Source organism: Tursiops truncatus, chromosome 2 (genome assembly GCF_011762595.2).
Source record: "Tursiops truncatus isolate mTurTru1 chromosome 2, mTurTru1.mat.Y, whole genome shotgun sequence".
In the NCBI taxonomy this organism is placed as follows: Eukaryota; Metazoa; Chordata; class Mammalia; order Artiodactyla; family Delphinidae; genus Tursiops; species Tursiops truncatus.
The window spans coordinates 156,372,863-156,389,590 of record NC_047035.1 but is presented as its reverse complement, the minus strand read 5'-3'; the positions used below and the strand labels follow the sequence as shown (position 1 = coordinate 156,389,590).

The window sequence follows — 16,728 nt, the reverse complement described above, 5'->3', positions numbered from 1 at the left end:
CCGAGCGCCTCAACTAGAGAGCCTGCGTGCTGCGAACTACAGAGCCCATGTGCTCTGGAGCCCGCACGCCACAACTACAGAGCCCACGAGCCCTGGAGCCTGTGCGCCACAACCAGAAAAGAGAAAAAATCCGTATGCCACGACTAGAGAGAAGCCTGTGTGCCACAACAAAAGATCCTGCATGCCTCAACGAAGATCCTGCGTGCCGCAACGAAGACCCGACGCAGCCAGATAAATAAAATAAAATTTAAATCATATGTATTTGTTAGAAGATGTAAATACCTTGACTTTCAGTAGAAGGGTTTCATGTGTAAGCTCAGGGTGGGAAAGGAAAGGAGGGTGAGGGCAGATAATCTCAAGAAAATGCTGACTTGCCAAGATTTCTCTTGGGAAAAAAACAAAAATCATTGTTTTCTGACCCCTAATCCTTCTCCTCCATTCTCCTTAAATTACCTCTTCCTTCTTTCCCTTATCGCACAGATGGCCCTCAAAATCATTTCCCCAACTACTAAGCTATCACTTTGATTCATACATTCACTCATCAAATATTGTCTACTATGTGCCAAATACCATCCTAAGTGTGAGGCTACAGTGATGAACAAGATGCAGCCCCTGGCCTCGTGAATGCACAACCCAGATGAGGGAGAGAGACAGCATAATATATTTGCAGATAGTGAAAAGTGCCCTGAAGAAAATAGAGCCTGGCTCTCAGACACAACTCTAGGATACATCATATATTACCAGTTCTGTAAAAAAAAATTCCACACTTTAATATTTCTGAAGGCAAGCCACCTCTTAGAGTTGGTGCACTCTTGGGATAATTGACAGCATTTTTTTCTGTTTTAGTGGTATGTAAAATAATGGTACATCTTATAATTAATGGAAGTGTCTATGAAATACAGTGGCTACCACAGCTTATCACAGACAAGTTCAGCACCTGGCTCCCCCATTCATTTAAATAGTAATTTACCAGATACTTATTGTTGACTTGCCACATACCAGGTACTGTTCCATGTGCAGAAATGCAGGAGTCAACCATGTCCCTCCTCTCTTGGGAGCTTTCATTCCAGTATTGAGAGGCAGCAATAAAGAAGTAATGTCAGGTTGGAGACAGTGCTGTGTTGGAAGATAAAGCAAGATAAGAGGATAGAAGAGACCGGGTGGGGAGGAGGCTACGAGAGGGAGACAGCTGCTGCGGGGGTGACCGGAGAAGACCTGGAATGAGGTGTTCTCTGTGAGGGCAGGGATGTTCTGTTTCCTCCCTCCTAGCACAGCCTCCAGGAGATGATGCCTACCTTAATTTTTTATCTCTGCTTTGGTCAGGTAATTTCTTGTTACTCAAAAGATCAAAGTTGTACAGTATACCATTATTTTGCTATACTGCAAATAAATCTTGAGATATGAAAACTGAATACCAGTTAGGATCACAGAATGGAGGGCTGGGAACAGGGTTTCCATCATGAGTCATGTTTAAATAGTTAACTTTGACTTCGATTCCGAGCACTGCTGTATCTTTTTCAGACACTGTCTTCCTAATTCCTTTCTAGTCAATAGGACTTTCCTCCGTCGCAGGTTCTAGGGTTATCAAGTTTTTAGGAAATTTCCCCCGCTTTCTCACCCTCAGGCCAGAGATGAGCCCTCACATTTCCCCTTTCCCTCATCCTCCACCCAGTCCCTAGAAAAATAAGGGTTTGTTTTTGATCAAGACCCTAAACTTGGTGTTGGAGTGAGATCTTTGTAAAATTGCTCTTCTCAGCACTTGGAACTGCTAGTTCACCATGGTTACCAGGATTTTCAAAGCCCAGAGTTTTTGCTTTTTTCTTTTCTAGGAATGACTTAGTACTCTGAGTAGACTTTTCTATTTCAGTCATCACATTTTAGGTCTGATTCATTTTCTTTTTCTTTAAAACCTCTCAGCTTCCCCTTTCCACTCCCTCGCTCTCCCCTCATCACCAGATTTCTTGGCACAAAAAGGAAGTTGTGTTTTTTTTTTTAATTGTGAAGGGCAGTACGTGGCAACATCAGTTCGGTAGGCCTTGGTTCCTATTCCCGTACAGCTCCTGAACATTTGTACTACATTGGCACACTTCTTGAGCCTTGATTTTTCTTATTTAAAAGGAGCCTTAGGAATATCTTTCTGTGAAAATCAAATTACACAACAGTAAATAATCAGTTTTCTTCATTCGTCCCTCCCTTTTCTGAGGCACACATGAAAATTCAGTATACCTGTGAATTTGCACACCCCATTTGATCTTTTCAGAACGTGTAGGCATAAACTTAAAACCTACCTTCAGAAACTTTGGAGCTTTGAAAGGTAAATTCATTTCAGCTGTCCGGAATTCTAAATTGTATGGGTCAACATAGGACCATATGTCTGTGTTTTAGAAGAAATATTTTTGGTTCAAAGTGGATAGATTATATAGTGTGTAACCTATATAGCTTCAGAATGAGGAGTGAAGTCCTTATTTCTTAAAATGTGAAATTTTGTTTAAGGAAACATTTTTATTGAACTTTATTTTTAAAATGTTAGCAAATATGAAATGAGAGCTCAGAGTACTTGGTTATTAAGTAAATTTTCAACTCATAAACATTATTTGGAATTTTGGAAAATGTTCAATTTTAGGAACATTATTTGAAGAAACATCACTGTTATTTTGTGGTCTGAAAAAGAAAGTATATTTTGTTCTGATTTTTATTTCTTTATTTGACTTTTGGGTGTTGGCCCTTCTGGTGCAATGGTTTTTTTAGAAATGTGAAATGTGTAGCTTTATAGGAATCTTTAGTTTTTAAGTGAAAGATCTCTTTGTGCACCAGATTTGTGCCCAGAAATAACTTTCTTCTGTAGTCAGTAGGAAAAGAAAAATTTGCACCAATGAAGTAAGTAGTTGAAAAGAAAGGATAATACTGTTGATAGTTTCTTTCTATATCTAAATGTCTATGAATTAGAATAATGAAATAAAATGTTTTGATCATTAAAGCAAAAGTTTTAATGTAATAGAGCCATTATGTAATGTTTTAAAGAACTTTTTGATTGTTTTAAACAAATGCACAATATATTTATTATAGTTCAGTCCTTGTTAACAGTCCTGAAACAGGGACATCCTGCTAAAAACAAACCATTCCGTAGATAAGAACTCTCCCCCATAATAGAGAAATAGATCTTATTGGTCAGTTGATTAACTTTTTCTCTTTTCCAGTGTCACAGCTATCTTTGGAATATGAAGGTCTGTTAAGCCTGAACGCGGACTAGACTGTATAGTTCAGGAGGGCAGAACTGATTCCAGAGGGTAGAAATGAAAAGGGTGCAGATTACAGCTTTCTGTATAAAACCTCTTCTGATAGTTAGCCATATGTAATAGGGTCTGTACAGTGGAAAATGATCCCCTGTTGCTTAGATGTGTGCTCCCAAACAGGGTGCAGAAAAGGTTGAACTTGATGGAGGTTGAACTTGATGGCCTTCCACTTCCCATCCAGCCCTAATGGGTTTGTCTCTAGTAGAGTAACACTGTTGTCTGTTTACGTTCTTAGATGATGCTGTCTTTATTGACTTATTAAGGAAGGAAAGATTATTATTTTTCTAAACTCATTTAATTCTACTTACTAATTTATTTGAAATCTTTTTTTCTTTGATTTTCTCAAGCCATTTGTGATTTCTTTATTATTTTTTTTTCTCAGTTTAAGATCCTTAATGTACCCATGTCTTCCCAACTTGCTGCAAATCATTGGAACCAGCAACAGGCAGAACAGGAAGAGAGGATGAGAATGAAAAAGCTCACACTAGATATCAATGAACGGCAAGAACAAGAAGATTATCAAGGTATCAAATCTTTTTCAGGATGGAAGTGGAAATTTGAGCTTTTAAAGTACAGAACATCAAAGCTTTTATTCTGCACCTTTTCATGTCATGTTTGTATATATTTAGCCTGAGAAGTTGATTGTTTTTTATATTCCATTCTGTCTTCATTTTTCTCTCACTTATTTTGTAAAGTAACACTAATGTAATTTTCGTCATATTTTGCTTCCCCCATAATTCAGTTAGGTTCTATACTGTTAGAGCTATGTTTGCAAGTGATATAGTACCAAGTTTTAATTGCCTCATGCTGCCAGTCAACTGTGAGCAAATTATTATTCAACAAATGTCATTTCTTTTGTCTACTTGAGAATCCTGGTCTCGAGGACCCTCTATTCCTTCAGATTTGCGGGCATCAAGTTAGGATTCCAGTTTTATAGAGACATACCCAGCACACTTGGATTAACTGGAACTTTACATATAGAGTCCACTGACACTTCATAAGTCAGCCTTTTGTCATTCCCCTGGCATCCAGATTTTAGAGCCATAACATGGCTGTCTGTATAGTGCTATACTCACCGACTGCTTTTTGTGCAAGAGATTGTTGTATAAATAAATAGTTGGTTTTCTATCTTTTTTTGTTATCAATTAATTTTTTTTTTTGGCCACGCTTCGTGGCATGTGGGGTCTTAGTTCCCCGACCAGGGATCAAACCCGTGCCTCCTACAGTGGAAGCGTGGAGTCTTAACCACTGCACCGCCAGGGAAGTCCCAGGTTTCTATCTTTAAATCCCACTTCTAGAATCTTCTCTTCCAGTTCAGTTGATACCCAATGTTCTTAATAATAAATAATGGTAGATAACACTCAGTGTAAGTGCTTACTGTGGCCGGACACTTATGTACTTTATCAAATCACTTAATCCTCACAACAGTTCTATGAGATAAGTGCTTATTATTATTCCCATTTTACATTTAGGGAAACTGAACCAAAAGTCGCATAGCTAGTATGTGGCAGAGCTGGGATTTGAGCTAATATTATCTGGCTCCAAACACCGTGCTGATAGCTGTTGTACTAAACTGCTTCTTACGCTGTTTCACTGCCTCAGGACACTTAACATCGTGGCCACATTGACTGTAAAGGGAGCTTTGGATGTTAAATGATACTCAAGAGCATGTCTCCTCTCTTGATTGCTCTTCTTGTACTTATTAATCATTTTAGTCCATATAATGGTTATTTTTCTTTAGTCAGCTACCTGACAGGACTAATAAACTTGATCTCCGTAGGGTTTTATTTGCTTCTTGGGAGTACATTTACCAACGTTAAATGCCTTTTCTGTTTTGCTCCTAATTCCAGAAATGCTGCAGTCTCTTGCCCAGCGGCCGGCTCCAGCAAACACCAATCGGGAGCGGCGGCCTCGTTACCAACATCCAAAGGGAGCGCCTAATGCAGATCTAATCTTTAAGACTGGTGGGAGGTAGGACGGTCTCTCTTATTTCTGCCTTAGCTATTTTTCATGGTGTCCATGTGAGCAAATTAGATAGTTGTGGATTATACCTAATGATCAAGGCCCAATGACTAGCAAAATAGAAAAGTGTTTGAGTTGTAGATATTTGAGTAAAGAAAACCTATTTATAAAATTGTTTGTTTGTTTTTTAATCTTAATTTCAGCCACACCAATCTTGGCTTTCACTTTTTCTGAGTGGGCTTCTTCGGATTTTTTAGTTTCCTCTTTTGAGGACTAGTTACAGATTAGTTTGAGAGAAGTCACAGGCTTTTTGTTAGAATCTCTCAAGCCAGTGTTATGTAATCATAGTGTTTACAAAAACTCAAAACCTGTTACTAGACTTTCAGTCATGCAGATTGAGTTTGTTTTGAGGTATTTTGTTTGTTTGTTTTTAAATTATAAAATATCCTGCTGGGATCTATGCCAGTTCTTCTTAAACTTGAGTTGCTTAATGTGAAATAATTAAAACTCTGGAAGGTATTTCATATAGAAGATATTGCCTAAGACCTCACTCATCTTATTTTTAAAGTTGTTGAAAGTTTTGCTGGGATCTGATCTAAAGACCCGTACCTATCAACTTTGTTTTCTGTCTTGTGTTTGGGTTATTATCAAAAGTGACATAGGCTTTGTGCTCTTACTGGTCTTCCTTGGGGTATTTAGACTGAGGCTCTACAGCAGCCCTCAAATGTTGTCACCTTGTTGTTGGAGACAGGCGAGCAGGTGTAGAAAAGAGTGCTGGGGTAGAGAAATGGTCCACTGAGGAGAGTAGTAGCATTGGAGAAAGCACAGATGTTCCAGCCTGTGTCTTCACTCACTAAGTATATTCGTGTTCCTGGTAACATTTTTCTTTGAACTATATGTTCAGACAACTCTAATCAAATTGCAGTTTAGGAAATTGGTTTGTCATTGACAGTTTAGGGATCTGTTTTTTAACAGCTATTGAGTGTAATTTTTTTTTTTTAGAAATGTACGTTACAAATGATGTACAATAGGCATAAGATATTAGGTTATTTTAAATTACCCAACCTTCATTAAAGTCCTTTAATAATACCTTTTATTGTGCTAAGACGTGGAACCGGCTAAGTTAAGAAAGAGGCCATGGAAATTTTAGTTTTCTCCTTTTACATTTTCTTAGAGTAGCTTTAAATATATACCTTTGTGTTCTTGGTAATGTCTGCTTCCTCTTTCTTATCTTGACATTTTTCATCAACTTCACCGGCCATATTGCAGCCTAACATCTCTGAACAGCATTGTTTCTATTAATTCCTAATCCTTTCTCAGTTTAGGTATTGTAACAGTAGCATCGTTTCCTAATTTTTCAATGTTTGGGTGACTTTACAGAATCAATAAATGTGACATTTGCTACATAATTACTATTTGCAGTAGGATTTGCTCCCCTCAGCTTACATTTCATCCAGCACCTTCCATGGGTTCAGTCCTGCACTATGGAAAATTCAGAAGTAGAAGACAGAGCCTTTACTCTAAGGGTTATAGTCCAGTTGAGAAACCAGGTCCAGGTACTTGACAGCTAATTCTTCCCTAGTCATGTATTTATTTAAAAAATCATTGATGGAGAGTCTAAGCACCAAGCATTTCTCAAGGAGTGTGGAATAAAATATGGGAAAGCAGGTGTATCAGCTTAAACATGCTGCTGTAGTTGTGTATATGAACACAGAGATGTGCCTTTCTTAGTTTGCTACCAGTTACTCAGTCGTTTTTCAAAGTTCTTTGTTACCTTTCTGATTTCCTTCCCTCCCTCCAGCCCTGCAGGCAGCCAGACTTGGAACTGGCCACGCTGGCTCTCTCTCACCTCGCACTCACTGTGCATCTGCCTCCCTGCCCCTTCCCTGACACCTTGGCCTTGGCCCGGCCGCCTCAGTGCTCCGTTCAGCCATCTGGGTGGCTGTCTTGGAGCGCTCTGCACATGGGCCCCCCTCTTCTGTCAGCACACTCTCTTCCCGTGACCTCTGCGGCTCTGCTGCCCTTCCTGGTCTTCTTCACTGTCTGCCTCCTCTGCTTGTCTCCTGACTCCGGGGTGGCCTTGCCGCCTCCTGGAAACACCCGTGCCCCTCAGGCTGGTCCTTGGCCCCTCCTCACTTACGCCGAGCGCTCTCGCAGGTGTCCCCTCCTGTGGCTCCATTACCAGCCAGGTCTCCAGCCCAAGCCTCCACTCTGGTTTCTGACCGTGCACCTGCTGTCTTCTGAACAACCACCTAGACGTCTCCCGGGAACTTCAACTTCAGCGTTTCCCCGCCCCATCCTCTCCCCTCCTCTGTTCTCTAGCCCAGTGAACGGAAGCTCTGCCCTCGCAGTTGTCCAAACTAGAAAAGGAGGTTTTGTTTTTGACTCTTCCTCTGCATCAGTCTCTCTGTGTAGTTAATTAACAAATACCCTGATTCTACTGGTAAATGGCTTTCTCACACTGGCCCTGTTTATTCCATCTCCGCCATGGAGATCCTAGATCAAGCTACTGTCACCTCTCATCTGGATTACTGCCTGCAGCCTCCAGATATGCTTCTCAGTCTCCAATTTCAACCCCTTCCAATGCATCCTCTCTGCTCTCCCCACAGTGTTCTTTCTCAAGTGCAAACCTGCCGTCTGACCAGGAGTGAGCTCTTGTGCTTAAACCCTTCAGTGGCTCCTCGTGGCTTGTGGGATAAAAGTCCCAGCTCCTCAGTTGGTTAACACAACCCTGCATGATGGGGGTGCACTCCCCTTACTGGCTTTACCTCTTGCTATTTTTTCCCCTACTTCCACCCAGCTGGCCTTTTAGCTCTTCTAGTTATGCCCTTTTTTGCCTCCCTCTGTTTGGAACCCTTTTGCGCTCTTCCCCGGATGACTCCTGCTCCTCCGTCAGGTCTCCCCTTGAAACTCGGGAGCCTGACCTTGCTGCCCTGACTCACTGTGCTTTCCCAGACCTTGTTGTGCTTCGTCACCTGCTAGCTTGTCTCCATCCCCCAGGAGATTGAAGACTCAGGGCAGACATGAAGCCTTGTCTTGCTTTCCATTATATCTCTTGGTGCCTGGCACATAGTAGATGCCCAGTAAATATTTGTTGAATGGACAGAGGGACTTCAAAAAAAATCTATGCTTAGTCATTTAACAAACTTTCTCCCTGTGTTATGCTCCCTAGCACCCTCATTCCCTTTTGTTTTCCTGATTTTGTGAGACTCCCACCTCTTGAGCTACTTGGCTTTACCTATTTTAAATCTCTTCCTCAAATAATGACTTGGGAAAAAGAAATCCTAACTTGTCCAACACTCTTGAAAATGGCCCTCTGTAAAGTCTTATGGTTTTATAGTCTTCTCAAAGCCAGTGCTCTTAAAATGCAGGTTCAGATGAACATTGTAGAGGAACAAGCAAATGTGTAAAAGTGAGTTTTTGAAGCCTTTCAAGTACCAAATGTTCTTTGCTATTTTTTAAACTTAAGTGAAGAAATGTAGTCACGTGGAAGAACGTTAGGTGATGGGTGGTGTCTTTTGGTAGTTTGGCTCCTCTTTATTTTCTTCTATTTTTAACGCTGGGCCAGACTCAATAGGAACCTGTGCGTCTAGAGCCGTGGTCCTTGGGTGTCTGCGTGCTGAAGTCCTGTAGGAAGAGGCAGAGGGGGGTTCTGTGAGTGAGGTCTGAGAAACTGTTTTCAATTTGACTCTTAACTTGGCTAGTACTTTTTTTAAAAAGATATTAAATTGTTGACATTATATGTCAGATAAAGGGAAATTTACTTGGAAACTGGTTATTAAAGCAGTTTTAAGTTTTTATTACTTGTAGATTTTGATAAGGCTCCCAGACATTAATTATAATGATTTTTATATTTTATAATCAGGATTGAAATAGGGCTGTAAGTTAAAATTTCAGTCCTTCTCCCTGGGCAGGAATGCTCTAAGAAGGAGTAAGCATTTGCTTATAATGAGTTAAAATGGCAGTAGCACTCTAAGTAATACAATTACCAAGGTGTTCTGTAGTGCAGGACAGGGTTGCTTTCTACCCTGTGAGTGTTGAATAAACTGTGAGACTCAGCATCTTTGGCAAGTGTTAATACTAATATGGTTTATATGCTATAAATTTGTGTGGATTATACCAGCGCTCCTCAAACTTTAAAATACCTATTTTAACCATCCTGACTCTTGTTAAACTGCTGGTTCTGATTAGTTTCTAACAAGCTCCCAGGCGATGTCAAAGCTGCTGGAGTGTGGACCACACTCTGAGTAGCAAGGGGTTATAATAAGTGTGTCTTATTTATCAAAGACTGTGAACGCTTTTCCTGTCATTCATTGCGTTTATCTAAAGTATTCTGTTTTAGACCATTGCTTTGTCTTGACATCAGGGGAGAGACTGTTTCTTTCTCTCAGAGAATACTTCTACTGACCTTTTCCCATTCAGTTCAGTTCTGCACGACTTAACGGATGTATCCAGCTGAAGATAGACTTTTCCGTATTTGCATTTTATTCTTTGAAAGTTTCTTGCTAATGCAACTTGCCTTGTGAGAGACAACCTGTATGAGTTTGCTAGAGCTGTCAAAAGAAAGCATGATAAACTTTGTGACTTAAACAACAGAACGGTTTGCCTCACACTTCTGGAGGCCGAAATCCAGGGTCAGGGCCGGGTTGGTTCCTTCTGAGGCTGAGAGGAGAATCCGCTCCAGGCTCCCTCCTGGCTTCTGTGCTTTGCCAGCAATCTTTGGCATCCCCAGGCTTCCACAGCACCGTCTGACCCATGTCTTCATCGTCACGTGGCGTTCTCCCAGGATGTTTGTGTCTGGGTTTCCTCCTGTTACGAGGACACAGTCACACTGGATCAGGGGCCCATCCTACACCAATCTGGCCTCATCTTAACAAATTATATCTGCAGTGACCCTGTCTTCAAATAAGGTCACATTCTGAGGTACTGCGGTTAGACTTCAACATGTGAATTTGGAGGGTACACCGTTCAGCCATGACACAAACCATGAATTTTCAGCATCTTAGAAAGTAGTTAACAGGAGAGCTACTGGGACCACCCCCTTCTGATCAGCATCAGAATTGCTCTTTTTAGTGCCCCTCCGCCCCCTGTTGTTTCTTAGTTCAGTAGGAGTTTGTGTGCTCTTTAAAAAGCACTGACTTGTCTGCAGACATCAGAGAATAGTGGCTGGGGCCTTTTTTAGGGGCCTTTTCTTGCTGGAGGGTCGTCCTCAGTCCTGGTTCTTTAACATTGCCCTGTTTGTGCCTCTAGGAGACGTTGATCCAGCAGCACGTGTCATTTCATTAGGTCCTGTATCTGATGTTGTGGATAGTGGAGTCCTCCAGCAATTGAATGAGAGCAGTGGACACATCTCAGCATGTCGGTCTAGAGAGTTGCGAATCTAAACCTGGGACAGGCTGGGGCCATGAGGCAGAAACAGCAGCCTCTGCCAACACCGGAACAAGCCGACGCTTCCAGATAAGGCAGAAAAGGCCTTTTGTAATGGAAATCACGCGAGGGTTCATCTTCTCTTGAGAATGCAGTCAAAAATGAGATGGTTGACTTGATTCCTGAGCAGTTACACCAAGAAGAGCGTCAGTGAGATGATTGAGCCGAAGAAGAAACGATTGTAATGGTAATGGTATGGGGGAAATGAACTTGAGTTTAAACTTGATTTGAGTTACAGTGTCTCTGAATTGAACATCCCAAGTTGGAAGAAGATACATTTGGGGGCTCCAGGACTATAGTAGCAAAGTATAGAGCAAGCAGTAAAATCTTCTAGTGAAAACTTACATGCAGGACAACAAAATGATGAAAGATATCCAAATACCAGATAATCCACCAGGAAGGCTTTTGTTTAGGAATTTGTTTCAAGAGGAACAAGGGATGAGGGAGAAAAATCAGTTTTACCCATCAGAGTCAGTAATGTAACATTGCCTACTAGGGTAAAAAGAAAATGTGAAGACGATTAGTGTACAAAGCATGTACCCAGATGGCTTAGGGGAGTCTGACACCAGCCTAAGAACAGGGATAGTTGAGCCCATTGTAAGTATCATTGAAAACAGACAGCGAACCAGGCAGATGTCACAGAAGATGGACGAAGGACAGCGAGAAGGGGATCCGGAGATTTTGTTGACCTTCATGGGTTTACAGCCTCTGTCTCTAAACAAAGTATGGAAACAGTAGAGCTTTTATTTTGCTTTTGTTTTTCTTTTGTTTTGTTTTGTTTTCCCCCCACTAAGTAGAAATGAGCATTCTTAGTCTGTTTCTGGCAATCTGTTAATTTATTAGGATAGTTGTCTTTCGTTTGCTTTCCGATAGGCATAGTAAATTTAGTTGAAGAGCACATCTGTATGCTACAACTTGATTACATCTTTTTTTCTAGCTATTTTGCATTTTTTCTTTTACCATGTTTCAGTTTCTGCATGTAGAATTAAATAAGAAACAAAACTTGTAAAGTTGTAACATTTCACATGGAAATGCTGCCCGATCTTCACCAGCTTCAGAAATCTGACCTTTGCCGATGCTGCAATAAAGTGTTGTAATTTAGATTTGGTGTGGTTGTGTTTTATTTGGTTTGGGTTTTGGAAACCTATTAAATGGGTAAATCAGTATCTTCCACGGTCATCACTATTCTTTATAAAATAGTCTCAGAGATGATTTCTTTAGCATTTCACTAGTATTGTTGCTCTCCCTTTAGCATCTGTTACTTGCATTGTTTTCCTGGGTTCCTGAGTTAGTTACCTTTGGGGTCAGTACAAAAAGTAGCCAGTGGAGTCCAATAGAATAAACATTTTTAGAACAGGCTTGAAGCTGGTTATGATGGAAAATGCTGGTACAGCGCAGTCTAGCCTGGGGTGGTGTTTATGATCTTACCCACGTGTGTGCCGCAGGGCTGATAAACGCCTCTGTAAGGCAGGTGGTTCAGAAGGGAATTGCGAGAACCGTCGTTTTCAATTTCTTTCCAGGTGTTTATTCCAAGGCTGGCTGAGACAAATCCAGAAGGCATGAAGGAAGTTTCAAAACTCGACTTAATTCTCTTAACCCTATTTTCCAACCCTCATCGCCATCTTCCTTGCTGACCTGTGTCCTATTTCTTGCTATTCGGTGTTGAGGAGAATGGTTTCCAAGTTTTGTCATGTTTATATTGTTTCCAAGTTTAAATTGTTAGAGGGAACCAGGGGTAATTCTGTTGTGTATCATGCACAAGGCAGAGAATATCTGAAAATCAGCTGTGATAATTCACCTTCATTCACTTTTCATCTTTCATCTGGAATAAACAAGGTCACTAGCAGGTGTAACCATAAAGGAAGTAGACCAAATAAGATGGGGTGCAGCACTGCGCTTTATTCCGTTAGATTTCTGTAGCAGAGATCGGTTACTGGTGACCAAAAGATTAGTGACACGTAAGATAGGTTCTGTTTTAACCACCAAGGAGCTTGCTTATATTTAAAAACATAAATAAGGGGGAAAGCCTGCTGGATTTTGGAGAAGACTGATTCTCATAGCTGGTCAGTCTTTTGGCCTCTTTCCCCCACCTTGTGATCCACCAAAGGTAAGCAAAGATGTGAAAAAACCTGATGTTTGCTGTCAGACTTCTCCCTTTGATCCTTTGATGCCTTTTGGGGGAACAAATAAGCTGAGAAGGCCTCTAGGCAGCCCAGGGGTCACTCTCCCAGTGAGTCTCTGCACTTGCCTACGAGAGCCGCCCAGGCCCTGTGAGCTCATACCCCATAGAGTACCTGACCTGTGTGAGACTCGGGGGCTGGACAGATAGCACACAGCAGCTGAAAGAGCCCAACAAGGAGCCAGACTAGAAAAGGCAAACCATATAAGCAGGACGTGGCAATACCAAAGGGGAGAGCATGGCACAGGACCCCGAGAGACCTGGTTAGGTAGTAATCCTGGAACACGTAGAATGTTAGTCCTGGAAGAAACACTCATTTTGCAGATGGGGAGTCATCCTGAGCAGTGCGGTGACTTAACTTTCAGCGTAGTGAGATCAGTCATTGGCGGTATCAGAATTTTTGTGATTAGCAGAAATAACTTGTTGTAGAAAGGAAATAGGCCCAGAGTGGTGAGGCCAACAGCAAAGAGAGGTGTAGACCTCAGATTTCCTAGTAACTCCAGCCATATCATAGAATATCTTCGGAATACTCATAATGGAAAACCTGGGATAATTTTTTTTTAAGACAAAATATCTTCTTATAAAAGGCAGAGATGAAATGTATCTCAGGTTCCCTTCTAAAATGGTTTTAAAATTTTGTGTGCTTGGACCGGGGTGGGGGGTAAACCTCCAGCTATTCAGAAGCTCTTTCATTTAGTTGCAAATGAAAGAGACCCAATTTGAATTCACTTAAACTCACAGGAGATTATTGTAAGGATCCTAAAGTTTGAAACCAACATGAGAATATTGTTGGGCTTTAAAGATACCTAAATGCAACCAGAATCCTCCGGTGTGTGTGCTTTCTGCTCCTTGTAGTCTGCTCAGGTGTGCCATAACAGCATACCACAAAGCAGCAGCTTAAACAGCAGACACTTATTCCTCACAGTTGTGGAGGCTGGAAGCCCAAGCACGGCTTCTGGTGAGGGTTCTGTTCTTTGGCTTGTAGCCGGCACTCTCACGTGGCCTTTATTCTGCATCCCTGGTGTCTCTTCCTCATAAGGACACCAGTCTTATTGGGTTAGGGCCCCACCCTTCTGACCCCATTTAACCTTAGTTACCTCCTTAAAGGTTCCATCTTCAAATACAGTTACATGGGGGCTTGGGCCTTCAACCTATGAATTTTGAGGCGGTCCATAACACTCATTGTAAACTTGGCTGCCAACAGCTCCTGAGTTTTAAATCTTGCAGCTACAGAAACAACTTGATGGACAGTGCAGCCAAGTCTGCATACCCACAGATCTGCTGGTCCATCCTTGGATCTGTGGTCAAGGAGGCAGGTTCTGTGAAACCATAGCCGCTCAAGCAGGAGCCTTAAGAATTACCTGGGGGGGCGGGCGCTTCCTACACTCAGTTATCCATAATTGGGGTTCTCAGATTTTAAACATGAGGTTTTCCACATAGCTATACATTTATTTCTAAAGTTTGGATTTTAAAGAACTCCAAATGTTTTATCTGTACAACCTCTCATTAAAACATCTCATTCCCTCTGTGTGGCTGGCACCAGGGTATAGCTGCCCCACCTCTGTCTAGTGCTCTTCCCTAGACTTGTTTTGAATGAAAACAGAATGGAGGTGGAATCAATTTTAAAATATTTAGCATGCTATATAAGTAAAATCATGTTTTTGGCATTCTTATTTAAATGCAATTTTTTTTTTAAACCTTTGGACAAAGTATAAGGGACAGTCAGCCATCTTCTGTTATCTCAGTAGAAATTCTTCTTTCCGGAGGAGTAACTTTGGAAATTGTTGGATTATTACTCAAATGTTTGTTTCCTTGGAAGCGGTTCTAGTTTTATAGTTATTGGGGAAAGCATTTCAAATTCTGCTGAGTGTGTGTGTGTATGGTGTACAGGTGCTCATGCTATTACCCTGTCTTTAGTTTCCTATTGATACTGTATAGTCAGTCTGATTAGATTCATGGATTTAAACATTTAGATGAATACTTGGTGACCATGAGAAGGGAAAGATTGATTGACCCCATTCTGTATACCAGGCACTGGGGATACAGAGGTGGGGAAAGAATCACTGCCCCCATGGGACTGATGTTCTAGTAGAGGAGACAGACAAGAAATGTGAAAAATTCCGTGAAATTAAGTGATGGTATCTGTAAAGTGCTTAGCTCATCACGTGGCATATGGGAAGGGTCCATCTGATGGTGGCTAGTGTTACTATGACACCTTTGCATATGCCGTTTCCTTTGCCAGAAATGTCCTCTCCTTACTGCCTGGCTGTGCTACTGGCCTTCCAAGATGTAGTTCAAGCTTCGCCTCCTCTAGGAAACCTTGCTGTCCCCTCATCCCTGATTTAATTTAGATGCTTTCCTTGAGCTTCATCAAAGGGACCTCTGCCTGCCCACCTGCCCCTGGCAGGGGGATGAGGTTAATTGGAGGGTGGTGCTCAGTGACTGTTCTGCAAGAGGCATGCAGAGCCCCTTGATAGGAGTACCAGGCTAGGACTGGGGGACCCTGTGCGGTGCTCAACATGTGCTTCCCCCGAACTATGGGAATTCTCAGGGAATCTGCTCCACCTCAGGAAGTGTGTGTGGCCACGTTCCCAAACACCTCCCCTGCCATGTCTGCAACAGGACTTCCGTGCTCGAAGGTGGGATTTTTTGCCAGGCTTCTCTGAGGGGGCATCGGCAATGGAGAAGAAGCAGACAGAGCAGAACAGGCAGCGGATTTGCAAAGAGAAAGCAGAGTTGTCCTCAGCTTAATCAGGTTGACCACCTGCTTGTGTGTGTAGCAGAAAGGCACTTAGGGCTGGTTCACTATGACTTCTGTGTACATGGGGGCCACTGACTGAACACCGAGCCTAGGAAGGATTGTAAGGAATGGCCCAAATCCCCCAGTAATTTATAATCTTGTTCTAAGCCACGCACAGAATGTGCAGCCTCCCATGTCGGCCCGGGGCCATCATGGCGCTGCCCCTGCCTTGATTCTGGTGAGGTGGGGGGCGCTGGCGGGGGAGCCACACAGAGCGACCCGGGGTTCTGCTCCTGCCACTTCTTGGGTAAGTTTCTTAACCGAAGCCTCACTGATGTCATTTGTGCAATGAGAATCAAATGATGAATTTTCCAGGGTGGTCGTGAACGTAAAGCATTCACTCAACACGTACCACGTGCTTAGGCTGACGTCCCCGTGACACACAAGGCAAATCCTGCTTCTATGGAGTTTCCGTTCTTGGAGGGAGAGACACATAGGAATGAAAAATTAAGAAAAATATCAAAATGAGAGAAGCTGAGATGGATACTGCAATGCCGAAGGCCCTTTTCTGGGATGGGCTTAGCTGTAGGCGCAGGAGGGGGCCTGCGGAAGCCCACGTGAAAGGGCTGATGCAGCAGGAGCAGGAAGGCCTGGCATCCTCGGCCCAAGTCAGGACAACCCAAGGGCCAGTCCAGCTGTCGATAAGCCCACATCACAGCCGCCTTGCCCCTCTGCCCGTGTTGCCGGCTCCCCTCCATGGCAGTTGGTCCCAAGCGTGCTCCCTAATGAACATCGCGTGCTCTAACCTCCTTCCCAGGCTCTGCTTTCCTGAGACCCGACTGCAGCCCAAGTGCTGTGCAGGGAGAGGTGCCATGACTGGTGGCCCCTCGAGATTGACCCCCCCAGATGGCAAGGATCAGCCCCTGGAAGATACACATTCCAGACAAGAGGTCAGAGAGGGAGGGACGAGCATGGCCTGCTTGAGGAATGGAAGGAAAAACCAGTGAGAGGTGGACGCAGAGCTTTGAGAGGCAGGGCCCGTATCAGAGAGGACTTGTAAGCCAGAGGGACACGTGGATTTTCTTCTGGGTGTGATACGATCGATTTGCTCTGACTGTACAGGATCA

At 42.6% G+C, this 16,728-nt stretch overlaps 1 protein-coding gene across 7 annotated transcripts in view; it reads left to right on the top strand.

Annotated features, from left to right (window-relative positions):
- UPF2 (UPF2 regulator of nonsense mediated mRNA decay) overlaps window positions 1-16,728 on the top strand; it is a 211,066-nt gene that overhangs the window by 86,056 nt on the left and 108,282 nt on the right. For 5 of the 7 annotated variants that reach the window (XR_012330375.1, XM_073801544.1, XM_073801546.1 and 2 more), the window contains 2 exons: window positions 3,676-3,817; window positions 5,144-5,264. Coding sequence is in view for 6 of the 7 variants with exons in the window: in XM_073801544.1 (XP_073657645.1) it covers window positions 3,676-3,817; window positions 5,144-5,264 (263 nt within the window). In the remaining variant the exon portion in view is untranslated. Of the gene's footprint in view, window positions 1-3,675; window positions 3,818-5,143; window positions 5,269-10,505; window positions 11,786-16,728 lie in introns of those variants that run through there. The other 2 variants (XM_019933253.3, XM_073801545.1) reach the window with 2 other exon arrangements.